Consider the following 14,349-nt stretch of genomic DNA (forward strand, 5'->3'; position numbering starts at 1 on the left):
GGCAAAGTAACGGAATAGCGCGATCAAAGCTCTGTGGTTTTGTTGCGATTGAGAATGAGAGGAGATGTCATCCGTGACACTGGAGCTAGGTGGAATGAGGTTGTTCAAAGTCACGTGATATCGCGTCAGCAACGGGATGCGGCTCAACATGGAGACGCGACAGACAAGCGGCCCCGTGATTGTGATGACTTCCCAGCGTATGATATTACTGCTGTCATTACTACCATTGACTGTTACTGCTGCTACTGCTGCTATTACTACTACAGGCACCTTCAGAGTCGCTAGACTTACCGAATTGCTGCGCATCCGGTGAATTAAGCGCCATGGCGGCTGCTTCAAGCTCTCCACCACGTGAAATTCCATTTGCTACCTTCACCGCTGCAAACGACGCAGCCGTTCTCCTGCTCGAGCTCATTCAGACTAAAGCGTCACCGCCAACTCTCATCAGCAGTGGAAATACTATTGGCTATCACATACCGCTACCCCTATTGTCCGATACCTCTACTTCACATGACAATGGCTCCGGTTCAGCCTCTGATTCCCAAGCCAACTCACAATCATATAAACTGGTGCGATGGAAAATTGGCGCTGGTGCATCTCCAACCTTGGCTGAGAAAGGCCTGGGTTACACCAACCCAGACATTCTTCTCTGCGCTCCAGGCGACACGCCGGCTTCTCACAGAATTCGCAACTACATCAAAGATTTCCACGCCTACATCACCTTCCATCCGACTTCAGGCGTACTCAGGCTTATGACAGTCTGCGATCGGCCGGTCATCTACGAGCAAGGCGATATGCACGATAATGACCTGACCCTCCGCTTAGACGAATGGGGTAAAGCAATGACATGCGTCCTTCGGAGAGAACGAAACTATCTTCGTTTTGGTCCCTATCGTTTTCTTTTTAATTTCGTTACACAGACTCGACAGAATTTCGATAGATTTACTACTCATATGAACGAGGTTATCAAGAGCGACTTCCACGGACTTAATCCCTCACGTCTGTTCAACTTTATCCCAATGCCAAGTCCATATCACGAGACTTCATGGAATATCTGGCTTCACCACAAGATCCCTACCACCAACGTCATCACCGGTGTCGACATTCATACAGGACAGCCGGTTGCCGTCAAGAAGCTGTTGAACAAAGAGGCGTCCAAGACACGCCAGTATGTTGTCGAACGGTTGAAGATGGCCCTTCAGAGCAGAGACGCACAGGACAGTGGGATCCTTGGAATTATCGATATCTGGTGTTCTCATCAGACCTCTCCTCCGTGCCTATTTGATGCGTCCAACACCGAGATGCTCGATGAATGCCAATACACCTTCTATTCAATGCCGCTAGCCGGATACAGTTTTCTGAATTTTCCTTGGACCAAGTTGGAAGCAGATACGCGCCTTGCATACTTTCATCAGACATTATTGGGTCTCTCTGCGCTGCATGAACAAGGCCTTGTCCATGGGAATATTCGGCCTAGTTCACTGCTTGTATTGGCCAACACAACACACAAATTGTATACGACTACGACGGCTCTTTCAACCAAAATGGCTGTCCTGTCGCTCTCTATGAGTCAAACGGAGAGAAAGCTGCATGATACAACTCGTATATGCATCGCGCCTGAGGCCTGGGAGAAGATAAATAGTAGATCAACAACAGACCTAGATAAGGCCAAACTCGACATCTGGGCACTGGCTACTTCGTGGCTTTATACCTTTATGCGACCACCAGATAATTTTAAGATTGTAGCAAAGCGCGACTATCTACAGATGCAAGGACAAGTGCAGTATCGGATTAAACGACTTTCATCCTTGGGGCCTTTTGCTCCTCTTTTGAACCAAATGCTTGCCTGGGAACCAGAGCAGCGGCCAAGTGCAGCCGAAGCTCTTGCAAGCACCGCCTGGCAGCCTGTATGGGATGAGAAGCGAAGGAAGGAAGATAAGATGAAGCAAAAGCGGAAGGCCAAGGCGCAATCCGACGGAACCAAAAGGGTCAGAGTGCTTTCACCTGGTACAGAAGATTATCAGACCATTGAGTCAGACTCGAAACAGGATTGAACAGGCCACATGTGTGGTTCAATCCACGAGCTAAGACTCCTCAAGACAGTGCTGCGAGAGAAGACAGACGTCGAATCGGTCAAGACTTTTATGAAGTCATGGAAAGATTTATCCAACTGATCCAGAGCCTTGACAACACATCGATGAAGAAAAGAAACCGAACTCAGATAAGTCGGGCAGTTGTGATGAATTCAGCTCTGATCGCCAGGAGTCGAAAACGCCAATATACACCGTCGCACTACCACTTTGGTACATTTCCAAACCATCCCAAACAACTCTGGCTGCCAACCAAGCTGGATGAGAAAAATGTCCTTCGATCTCTTGCTGTAAGCTTTCCCTCAGCATTATTAGTTACCCGAAGACGGTGACTGTTGAAGAGTTGTCTTTGTCAGTCTCTCACTGTCTGCGTCCCAAATTCTCTCCCGTCGCGCGGCGGCAGTGACAGCCTTGGCTGTCACTTCTCCATGGCTGAGCCGGAGAAGGTGTGACGAGCGACACCGGCGCACTACTGGCAATGAACGGAAGCTTGCAGTGTCTCTCTTGAGAGCCCATTGATGATCAGACTCAAGTCATTTGGTCTGGTATTGTGCCCTGTTAACTGGACTTGTTCGACCACCTGGCATTACCAAGATCGTAACAGAGCGCGACTATCTACAGACGCAAAGGCAAGTGCAGAGTTTGCTTCTATTGGATTGGCCTGCTCCTGGGCAGTTAAGCAGAAGAAGACTCTATCAGCTTATCTACATGTCTTATCGCTCAGTCGCGCTTTTGGGATGTTATTCGCAATCTTGCATGACTTTGTCGAGATATCTATCTACATCTCCCGTCTCGTGAGATGTTTGGGCAAGCGGAATGTGGACGTAGTTATGAAATTGTTGTTCCACACTACATTTCACGCATTCATGGAAGATGTTCTCTCTGGAGGACTAGATTTTCAGTGTCTCGTTGCCCGTGTTCTGATGTGTCCGTTTACCGACTTTGGACTAGACAGAGCGTTGAATGGCCAACCCACGGCCTAGGTAGCTATTTCTTTATAATCGGTCTAGGTGAACTCTTATCCGTGACATCTAGCCTGTGTAGCCCACTAGTGGACCAAGAGTCCGTGCAAAAGGGTAGGGACTTGGGATTTGGCAGTGTAGCCTTGTGAAGCAAAGTGGCATCCGATTCCTTGATTTCCTTTAGTGCATCGAGAATGAGTGCCAGGTCGGCCTCGAGTTCCTGGCGTGTAGCGGTGTGGTGCGTCTCGACGATATAAGTTTCGATGCTTGTTGACTTTACAACTAGCATCTACGGCATACCAGCCTCAATTAAAAAGACCTCATAATTTCCTAGTACAATAACTTTTACGGGCTAGTTGTTTGACATACTTTGGCTGCATTATCTGTCGTTTATTCGTGCATCGTTTCCCGGCGAACAAGCCGGCTGGAGTCCAAGCTAAATTTAGAGCTGAATACGTGACTATTCTTGTTGGCAATAGATCAACGGCGGACCCGAACGGCACGGCAAGAGCTGCATTGTAGTGGATCTTACGCAGGGAGAAACAAGAAACAAGTTATTGAAGCGGGAGAAGCGCGGCACGGCACGGCGCGGCACGGCACGGCACGGTTAAAGGCGATGAGAAATGTGGTGAGACACGAGTGAGCATCTGAGTATAAGCCGCGATCGAGATGTTGAAAAGATCCTCGTTTAACGTAGGCGCCAAGGTCGAGGTCATGTTATCAATAAGCCGGCATGATATCCATCGTTTGTCATTCCGATGTTGAATCGATCTGATTTTATAAATGCTGCCTACATCACCGTACTTGGATAATAACCTGTTTTCTTTCGCCCTGAGTGGAGGGTATAGCATACATTCATATACAGTGACGATGACCTGTACTATTTAATGCAACACTCAAATGCCAGGTTATATCGAGCTGAAAGCACCATCTAGTCCACATCTTTTGTTGATAGTTATGTGTATTTTCTATTGAAATCAAATTTGCTAGTATCCACACATGATAATATGACTTATGCTATAATCCGCTTATAAGTGCACATATATGCCGTTAAACGGCTTCTGTGCATACACAACATGACTATCATAGCTTAACGTTAGCCATCGTCAACAGGCATTTGAGCCATGCGAAACATCAACAGACTTACACTGCAAAGGCAAAGCGAATCTGCGGATTGTGAATATCCCTCTTTGCACGCTCCTTCAGATCCTTGGCATCTGTGTGGGACAACCCTGCTAGGGTCAGGAATTTGGTGAGACTCTCAACCAATCCCAAGAGATTATGTTTGTATATGGCGCCAACCTCCTTGAGTTTGGGGTTCTCTGGCCATTCGTTAAATGGCAGCGGGAATTTGGCGTCCTGGACATTAACGAAGCCCGTTTCGTTGAGCCACGTCTCATAGTGAGCCGACTTGAGCATATCTCGCCCAACGATTCTGCCGCCTTTGACAACCATTTGAACCCATTCTTCAACAGCAGTACCCTTGGCGGAGTCGCCGTCAGCAATATTTCGCAGTTCAGGATCGTGAAGCTCAATCCAGCCACCGGGTTTCATGTGGTCAAATGCTTTCTTCATTACGGCTTTGGTGTCGTCAAAGCAAGCAATCACATGTGCGAAGTGGATGTAGTCAAATTGAGTCGGCGGCCACTCGCCATTCTCGGCATCGAGCTGCTGAAACTGGCAGTTGCCGGGTAGTAAGCCCTGCGGTTTCGTGATACTAAGATCAACACCGAGCACCGTTGAGTCGGGATGCTGCTCAGCTGTTCTCAATATTAGCCCAAGAAGAAGAAGTACAAAAAGGGAGAAGTGATACGACGTGCGTACCATACTGTATGGCCCATATTCCTGTCCCGGTGGCTACATCTAAAACTTGAGCTTGTGGGTGAACTGGTGCTTGTCCTAGCCTGCCGCCAAGAATGTGTAACATCATGTTGTGTTGGTAGTCTGATCCAGAGTTAGCCATGCAACTTCCATGCCAGGAAAGACAGTAGTGTGAATTGTACTAAGTCGATCTTTCTCTGTCTACGTAGTATGTAAGTATATATCTCTTTTCAACTGGCATAGGGTTACTTACTTGTTGAGAAGCCTCGGGCAAGAAGTAAGTCATTGTTTCGATGTTGTTACACAAAAATGACGAAATGGGGCTAGATAGCTCCCCCTCAGCAGTGTATATCCTTGCTATTGATGCAATCAGTAATGTTTGTGGTGAATCTGAGCCAGTTTGGATTGATTTGGCATATATAATTTGTGGGAGGGCGCTCTGTATTATAGAACGCACTCATATTGGCCAGATAGCTGAATTAATATAAACGTCATCAGGCGCTTTGCTTGGTAGTTGTTGTGTAACAGTCATGGCCACGAAACAATCACGCGCCGTGCCGGATCTACACCTCCGGGAGCGGCACGCCGACCAATCAACTTTCCGGGATATACCGCAAATCTCAGCTGAGCTCCAAGTCTAACTTAGTGTAAGGATTCATTACACCGTCTACCTGGTGGTGGCAATTCTAGACCAAGTATTCAACTTGGATACCTTGCTGGAAGAGTTACTGCTATGTAATATTTTCCCATCCGCCGTCTCCCTTGCCTTTGTTAGTGCGTTAAGGGGTCCCGTGTACGTCGACATAGGATTCGGTATTCACCCTACTGCGAAGAAAAGGCTGGTTAATCCAAGACTTACTAATATTTCCTGGCTCAGCACCGTCCCCCTTTAGTAGCTCATTGTAGGAAGACTGTATGTTTGTTCGTTGCGAACTGATACAGTCTCCATACACTTCTAAAGATTACATTTGGAAAACATGAACACCAAGTTCTTCATCAGTCAAATTGTTGTTCAAATAGAGCATTTTCTTGCTACTATAAACGTTGAGCCATGGATACATGTGCATTGGAAGTAGGGCAGCTGGCGCCTGTTCCCAGGTTCTACATTTTGTTGCAGACTATAGGCGAATCACATGCCCACACATGTTGTTCCAGAGTGTATGAGGTCATGAACAGTCTTGGTCGAGCAATGCAGCTAGGACAGCTCCGCCGTCTAATCGATTCGTTAGACAAGATGCTGAATGTTGAGACCTTGGTTGCTCTACATGTTGCAGCAACGTTGGAAGCATTTGTATCTATATAAGCGCTGGTGGTGGGGATGCTCCCATCTGGCAGATGCTCAACGCCCTACGTGTTGATAGGCAAAAAGGATAATCCCCATAAGACTATTGAGGTACATTTATTGACACCCACTAGCTTAATAGGCTCTGGCTCTCGCTCTTACTGGCTCTGGCTTCTGGCACGATGCGGCTGCAGGCTTCTCATCTCCTGGGTAGAGTAGCAATTTTAAATACATGGGTGCAGTGTCGGCAGCCAGTTGGACGAACGACCTCTTGAACATTAAAGTTATGTTTTAACTGCTAGGCTATCCGGCCTTATCACCTGTTAGGAGGCAAAAAGGGATGATTCCGAGAAAACTATTGAAGTATATATATTGACACTATGTGGCCGAGCAGACTCAACCAGCCAGTCAAAACTGCTTGAAGAGCTTACATTCGCTCGCTAGCCTGGCTCAGGACTTGACTAACAGTGCATATATTAGAAATACTGTCATTTTTATCCCGTCAAGCTGGCTGCTTCACTGCATATCCCTACCTATGCAATATTGAGTTGCAGACTCATATTTGGAGTTCAATTTGTTTTTCAAGGAAATAATCATAGTGCAGAGCAAAAGCAAAGTGGGCCATTATTTCGCTGTCTTGACGATGGCTTTATTTGCTTTATGTTTGAGAGATAAATAGAACCAGGATTGTGAATAAAAACCGACTAGGGCGCATGAGATGTGAGTGAGATGGAAGCATGCCTGTACTACCCAAAGCTGGCGCAGTGATGATGGAGCATGAAGTGCGTGATTATGGTAGTCACCAGAGGTACACTGGGGAGAACGGCGATGCTTGTGAACTCGGGTTTTATTTGCATATCTATGGAGGATATGAGTGACAGGAAAGTGGCAAAAACGAAAGGGTAATAAGACAAGGTGTGGATACATGGTTGTAAATAATCTTCTCTATAGCCTTATCGGCTACCTCGGCTCGGTATATATACCATTGTAGGATGCAATCAATTTTTAATCCGGGTCAGATTTCGAAAATTTCCATAAGCAGGAAAAAAGAATCAGCAGAATTATTATTCCCATCTAGCCACAGTTGGAAATCAACAAATTGCTGCTTTAACTGTAATTAGGGTAATACTTTGTTGGACTTTAATTACTATGATAACTATCATTTTACAGTTACAATTACTCTTGAACTCAACCTAGTATTGAAGGTTATCGAAGCTTTAAAACAGGTCAAATAATGCTACTTTTTCCGCTTAAAATAGCTAGGTTGCCTTTATCTCACTAGCTTGGGTTGTCTCTTCTGACAAGGATTAATAATTAGTTGCAACCCGCCGCATATGGAGATAACATGGGGGATTTGGTTGTTTGTGAGAACCCCCCGCTACTTTGCATTGATAAGTAGCGCCCGCAGCTTATAAAGGCTGACAGATTGGCCTATACTGCAATATTCCATACAGTATCGTGCGTTAGACAGGGCTTCCTTGAAGCGCAACTGGAGGAGTGGCACCATCTTACCTCTTTGACCCCTCATGTTTTCAACACGGCTTATTATTGCATGCTTGCATAACAGCGATAAGCGACGCTATCATTTGGGATGCCTCGCAACTTCATGCTTCTCTGGACAGCCGATTGTCGGTTGAGATATTCTATCCAGCAGAGTTCCGGCGAAGTTCCAGCGAAGTTAATGTTCACCGATAACTCGAACTACTTGCCATGCGATAGCAGAAAGACGCCTTGCAACTATGCATGCAAAGCTTGATTAGTTTTCAGTTCCGTGAGATTTATAGCCTGGCTTGCCAATGAAAACGCCCATTGGTCAGCAAATGCAAATGCAACCACTCTATATCTCCGTTTCTTCTCCGAGTACTTTCTTGGTCGCACCCACTCCTTACACTTGTCGCGAACACACTTCTATTCGACAGTGAGAAAAGATTGGTGGTAAGCCCTAAGGCAATCCTGCAAATAGCCTGAACGATATGAGGGGAAGTCAGAAGCTATGCTTAATACAGGGGAAGAAAAGTTGCATCTGACTTACGATATGGCTTCATAAGACTATATTCCACCTATTGGATGTTGTTTTTTCTGTTCACATATTCGCTTAATCGGATACACGGCATTTTCGATGGTCAAATTCATGGATGGACTTTACAGTTGCTCGATGTCATGGATTCTCGACTTATAGGTGCTCGACCTCACATTAAGGTAAGCATGAAGCATATAAAGCATATCTGGTTTGCTAGTCATTTTGAACAAGAGCTAGAAGAGAGAGAAACAACAGTTCCGACTCATCCGAGTCTTTGAATCATCTCTTCTGCGGAAGTCGAGGCTTAGACAAGGCCACCGCTACGCCTGTTGATGCCAGTGAAGCTCAAAACATTGGCATATCTCAAGGATCATAAAGTCCTTTTCCACCTCCTTGCCTTTTTTACAAACTTCATCACCGTCGCTCTTCTATTTGATCGAGCAAAAGCATCCAAAGGCAGCATCCAAAATGCGTGCTACGCCGTTGGCATTGCTGACCTTGTGGTTGTCAGCCTCCAACTACAATGGAGTCTACGCACAATCTATTCAACCACTAGATCAGCCGATCAAGGCGGTCTCGAGTGGTGAATTTGGGTTGCCTCAGGAACTCCACGTCCAGTTGCACAGCCACCTCCCAGTGCATGGTCGTGATGGAGAAGCCATCGTGCTGGGAACTTATAGCGGAGGCTCTGATGCCCAGCCTGTGACGGAAGATGACCATGACAACCTTGAACGCCGAGGACTGTGGTCGTTTGTCTGGGCAGCCACCAAGGTCTTCATCAACCCAATGTCTTGGACGTCTGGCATCACACTCGGTAACCTGGCATGTCAGGCTCTCGGATGGTGGAATAGTGCTCCGTCATGGGTGTCGTATACTTGCAACTCATTTGGCATCATCTCCGCAATGTTCTCTGTCTGGGACGGGCGTGCGGATCTCGCTACTGCGTGGAACGACTGGAAAAACGAAGGATCGTATCAGGGCAACTTGGAGAGCCTGCAGCTGCTCCCCTTCTACAATGATTATGGCAACGTTGTCGACAATGTAGGCCGAGGATTACCAAGTGTAAAGCGCGGTAATGAAGCTGGCTACTATGACTGGTCCGTCCTCCATCCTCACCTGGCAAACAGGACCATCAGCAACGCCCTCTCTGGAAAGGCCAGCATCTTGCACGATGTCGGCCGCAACTATTCCATCATCACCATGGCCCACGTGCTCAACAGCACCGCTTCAAACCCTCTTCTGATCCAGCGTTCCATCAACGGAACTTTGCTGGGTGCCCCGGTCTCCATGTTCTTTGTCAATGGCACCGGAAGCACAGCAGGCCTCGGGTCTCACCATGCATTTGGAACGGTCACAGAGAAGATGACCAAGCGTGATGACGGAAACTGTGATGGATTCGGAAACGACAGCGGCAACATCTACACCGACAACACGGTCGTATGCGGCGGAGATGGCACGACTTCGGAAGATGGAATCACGGGCGTCTACTACGGCATGGATTTCTACGGCACAGAGTCTCAGTGGGAGGAGTACGATGCCGACGTCGGGGGCCAGTATCCAGACAGCAACGGTGCGTGGCATCTCGCCAGTGAGCTCTCCAGCGATACGCAGAACAGCCAGTGGTGGCGAACCTGCCTGTGCGATCAGGAAAGCGGCGACTATGCATGGACGGGGGGCACTCCAGTATACTTGGAATGGCGGATTCAATGGCTACAACGATTGTTATTCTGGCGTTTGCGGAGGGGCTTCATAGTTACCTATGTAAGTCTGCAGCGACTGATATCAGACAGCTTTGTGTAAAGCGGTTTACAAGGATGGACAGAAAGAGCATCAGTTATCCCCTCTTATGAAGTAATAGTCCAAAATCTTTCTCATATACAACTGCTAGCAAGAAAACATAAATTCATCATAAGGTGACACATCGTGATAATATCGCTACCACTCGATCAGTTCGCTCCGCTCATGCCCTTGGCCGGTATATATAACACACGCTCGTTTCTGACTCGCTTCCATGTGAACGGCAACAGATGTAATCCGCTGAGAAGCGGGTATGTCACTCGGTTGTTGGATTGGCTGACTTGCTTCCTCCAGCTCCACAAGTCGCTGAGCAACTCTACTCGTTAGATCGCTGCTCCAGATCCCTTCCTGCACATGCTGGGTTTTGAGCAGGTTCAGAGCTTGCCTTCGAATAGCAGGATGCCGACAATGGGCTATGACCGAGTATAAGAGAGGGACAACACCAAGCTCCAGATGAAAGAGAGGACTATCCTCGGTAGCCCTTCCCACTATTGCTAGCGGCGCGATTTGGACCAGTTCTCGAAACCTTTCAACGTTTCTGTCCTGGTTGAGGAAATCTTCTTCGGCTGTTTCGCCGCCGGCCGTGTCAAGAATCAAGAGTAAGTATTTGGCTTGCAACTCAAGCAAAGCAAGGCCTTCTTTAGCGCCACTATGCTGCTGACTGCCGCTAAACTCATGAAATGAGTCAAGCCAATTGTTTACACAGCTTCTTGCGTGTTGTCTCCTTTCAAAGTTCCCCAATATCGACTGCATGCTGTAAAGAATCAGGTTGGTTAAAGTGTGCCGAGCGTCAGAGAGTGATTTGATGGGTCTTTGGGTTGATGAGGGTTTGCTGCCCATGCTGCCCAGAAGAGTCAGCGAAAGCTCTGGAGAGACATCGCCGATAAGCTATAAGGAGATTAGCAAATCGCCAAGCCATATTAGAGTCTCGAACATTACCAATTCCACTTGAACGGCCAGCCTATTGAATGATGTCTCCAAATACCGCAGAGAGGCGCCAATGTCAGATTCGCCTGCAGAAGTTCGACGTGCTCTCTGCTGTTGCAATTCCTGAATCATCTTGCAACCGTGCTTAAAGAGATGGATCGCAGCTCCGTGGTTCCCTTGTAGGATCTGGAAGGGTCTTCAGCACACTGACAGGTTTCTAGGTTTCAACAAGCATACCTCAATGCAGATGAATATGAAACATGTCATTGGATGTAAATGTGTCAGCGACTGTTGATTCGGCAGTAGAAGCTCCCGTATAGCAAGGTTTTGTTGCCGCGTGGCAAGTTGAAGCTCGACCTCAGCCTGCTTGCTGATGAAGTGCTCATGATGCATGGATAATGCAACAAGTGCATGTCTTATAGAGCCTTCGGCGTATGCAAGCTGCAGGATTTGAGTGTTCCACCATTCATCTTGGAAAAGTGCCGCGAATTGCGTCCTAGACTTCTCAACGAAGAATTCGATTGAGCGAATCTCGAGAGAAGTAGCCTCGATCTTCAAGGGCTGCGCAACCGGGGGAGTTTGAGCCGTCTGGCTGGCGGTTGCTTCATACCCGTCGCATATGCGGCCAGTGGAAGTGCCTGGGGACGATTTCAGCATGCCTCGCCCAAATTCCAGTCAAAGCTGAGTTTAATGATGTGAGATTCATTGCCTGAGATACTCACATCGACTGCACGCGGGCCGGCTCTCGTCACACTTGACCTTGCGAACTAGAACCCAAGATTAGTTTCCGGAGCCAGTTGGAAAGACGCCAGCTTTGAGAAGGGGATGTCAAACTCCTAGATACAGTTGGATGAGCCGTCATTGTCACGATTTGTCTCTTGGCAGAGTCATGAGACAGTACATACTTGCATGTTAGACAACCTGTCCGGACCTTTGGTGCTCTCACTCTTTGTCGCTCTCCTGGTTTAACGCGCGTCATTGCAGCTGAAACAAGCGATTTCGCAAAGGATTATGGTGTCTGCTATAAGTCCTGGTAGAAAAGTGTCCATACGAGGAGGGGTAGGAGTCTGATGGGGGCCCTGCAGCTCTCTTTCACGTGTAAAGTGTAAAATATCCCTGTTAGAGAGATGAAGTGCTCATTGTCTACTTATAAAGGGATGATTTGGGCAAACTTGAAACTATCTATAGGTACGCAGTCTCTCTGTTTCTCTTCGAGTAGTGCCTCTACCCCACCTCCCATTTTCTACAAGCAGCAATTTGTGGAGTATAAGCCACAGGGATGAAGGATCGGAAGGCTGAGTCTGTGGAGATGCCCGTACGAGCCAACCAATCGCGAGTGATTCTATAGGCTTTAGTCTGCAAGGATGGCTTTTACTCCCAAGGAAGCTTGGCAGTATTGGGCTTTGGTCTGAGAGGAGGGAGAATCGTCTGAAGATATATAAGCAGTGCTGGCTTCCGGGCTGGAAATGAAAGATTCTTCCTCAACAGTTTCCTAGATTTCAACAGCTTTTTGTCTCTTCAAAATTTCCCTGCTCACTAGCCTCTGTATTAGTTGGGCATCCCGCAGCTGACTGGTTCCTTCAAGCCATATACAACTCTTCAACATGGACGTATGCAAAGCGATAACAACTCCCAACACTCTATGGTCATTCTGCCCCTCAATAGCACCTTCGATTCTTTTCATTGTCTTGTTTGCCTTGACGTTAATCACCCACATTGGGCAAGCCGTCTACTACCGAAAGCCGTACAGTTGGATCATCATCATGTCTGCTCTGTGGCAGACTTTGACCTATATATTTCGCACCATAAGCATACAAAATCCTGCAAGCTATGGTAACTACGCCGCCTGGTTTGTTCTGATCCTTGTGGCACCTCTTTGGACCAACGCTTATGCTTATACACTCTTTGGGCGAATGGTCTGGGCCTACACAGCAACTCATAAACTGTGGCGGATCAAAGCTTGGCAGTTTGGGTTCATCTTTATTCTTTTGGATATTGTCGCATTTGTTGTACAAGTGGTAGGCGCAGTCCAGGCCACCGGTTCGAATACAACCGACCAGCAAGTCCTAAACGGCCTGCATATATACATGGGCGGAGTTGGCCTTCAACTTGTGTTCATTCTTATTTTTTGCATATATGCACTGCGATTCTATCTTGAAACCCGACAAAGTCCAGATGCGAGACAAGCCCAAGTCCTATTCTATGCTCAAATTTTGGCCTTAGCTATGATTGTCGTATGTACTCGATCTTTACGTACTAGAGTTTACAAAGACTGACTTAATGCTTCTCACAGCTCCGCATTATTTTTCGCATATGCGAGTATTCTCAGGGCCTGGACAGCAAAATCCCCAACCACGAGGCATACCAATATTGTCTTGACTCGTTACCTATGTTTATTGCACTCGTGGTCTATAATGTAGTGCATCCAGGTCGCATTATGCGAGGAAAATCTAGAGATATGCCTTCAGTTTGGGAATTGAGAAAGCAGAAAAAGAAAGGAATATGTTTGGCGGATACATCTCTGGTGATACAAGCCGATTCTGCTGTCAAAGTATAGGTATATAATCGAGTCTATATAGTCTGAATCTTGTGTCTCATAAACTTACCATCTAATACAGTTGCCTTTATACACTGAATTTAAGAAGCTTCTCTGCATTCTTAAATGAAATCTTGGAGTATTCCTCTTCTGTAACCAGACCACTTTCTCGAAGCTTCGCCCTGTTCTGTGTTTGAGTACGGATAATCAACACTATACATTATCCTGTCGATACTCATGCTCCTTAGCAAACACGCCATCGGTGGCATTGTAAACGTCCCACTCGTGGTTACTTAGATGTTCTTTACTTAAATTTGCTTGAAGCTCAACTCTGCCTTGTTCCATATTTGTATCACCTTTTCATCTATGCGGTCCAGCATATATGGCAGCATCTCGCCCATGTGTCCCACTACCACTTTCATATTTGGGTACCTCCAGAAAATACCTGCAGCGTACATTCTCAACACGGAGAGTGCAGTATCGCAATGCCAGTCCCAGCCTGCGATTCCTAGCACAGCACCAACTTCTTTGTCGTAGTTTCCGTCATAAAGGGCCACCTGAACATCTTCAAGAGGCGTGGTGGGATGTATGTAAATTGGAACATCGAGTTCTTGAGCCTTGGCAAAGACATCTAGAGCAACTTCATCGTAGTACCGCCCATCGTCAAGATGACTGTCAATGAGTGCGCCGACCATTCCCAGCTCCTTGATACATCGCTCAAGTTCTTCTGATGCAGCTTTACCATGTTTCATGTTTCATGTTTCATAGGAAGAGTAACAAAGCCTTTGAAGCGTAGCTGGGCCTGAATTGCGTTGAGCGGCCGCTACAACTTTTGGAGCCAGTGAGGTGATGCCGAAGCTGTTGGAAAGGACCTGGACATTAACACGTCCGCTGTCCATTGCGTTAATGCGAAC

General features: G+C 47.1%; 4 protein-coding genes across 4 annotated transcripts; 2 read left to right on the top strand and 2 right to left on the bottom strand.

The window, feature by feature from the left end:
* The first annotated feature begins 195 nt into the window (after positions 1-195).
* On the top strand, positions 196-3,386 carry TrAtP1_009733 (uncharacterized protein). The gene has a single exon (XM_014091201.2). The coding sequence runs from the start codon at positions 324-326 to the stop codon at positions 2,052-2,054; it is 1,731 nt and encodes a 576-aa protein (XP_013946676.1). The 5' UTR covers positions 196-323; the 3' UTR covers positions 2,055-3,386.
* Positions 3,387-4,195: 809 nt separating this feature from the next.
* Positions 4,196-5,159, bottom strand: TrAtP1_009734 (uncharacterized protein; the record flags this gene model as incomplete). The annotated part of the gene is made up of 4 exons (XM_014091200.2): positions 4,196-4,812; positions 4,877-4,996; positions 5,056-5,074; positions 5,127-5,159. The coding sequence occupies 4 exons, from the start codon at positions 5,157-5,159 to the stop codon at positions 4,196-4,198; spliced, it is 789 nt and encodes a 262-aa protein (XP_013946675.2).
* Positions 5,160-7,555: 2,396 nt separating this feature from the next.
* Positions 7,556-10,050, top strand: TrAtP1_009735 (uncharacterized protein). The gene has a single exon (XM_014091199.2). The coding sequence runs from the start codon at positions 8,644-8,646 to the stop codon at positions 9,973-9,975; it is 1,332 nt and encodes a 443-aa protein (XP_013946674.2). The 5' UTR covers positions 7,556-8,643; the 3' UTR covers positions 9,976-10,050.
* A 3,693-nt stretch (positions 10,051-13,743) lies between these two features.
* On the bottom strand, positions 13,744-14,187 carry TrAtP1_009736 (uncharacterized protein; the record flags this gene model as incomplete). The annotated part of the gene is made up of 1 exon (XM_066114404.1): positions 13,744-14,187. One exon carries the CDS (start codon positions 14,185-14,187, stop codon positions 13,744-13,746), a length of 444 nt encoding a protein of 147 aa, XP_065970500.1.
* Positions 14,188-14,349: the final 162 nt, after the last annotated feature.

This window comes from Trichoderma atroviride, chromosome 5 (genome assembly GCF_020647795.1).
Source record: "Trichoderma atroviride chromosome 5, complete sequence".
NCBI classification, from domain to species: Eukaryota; Fungi; Ascomycota; class Sordariomycetes; order Hypocreales; family Hypocreaceae; genus Trichoderma; species Trichoderma atroviride.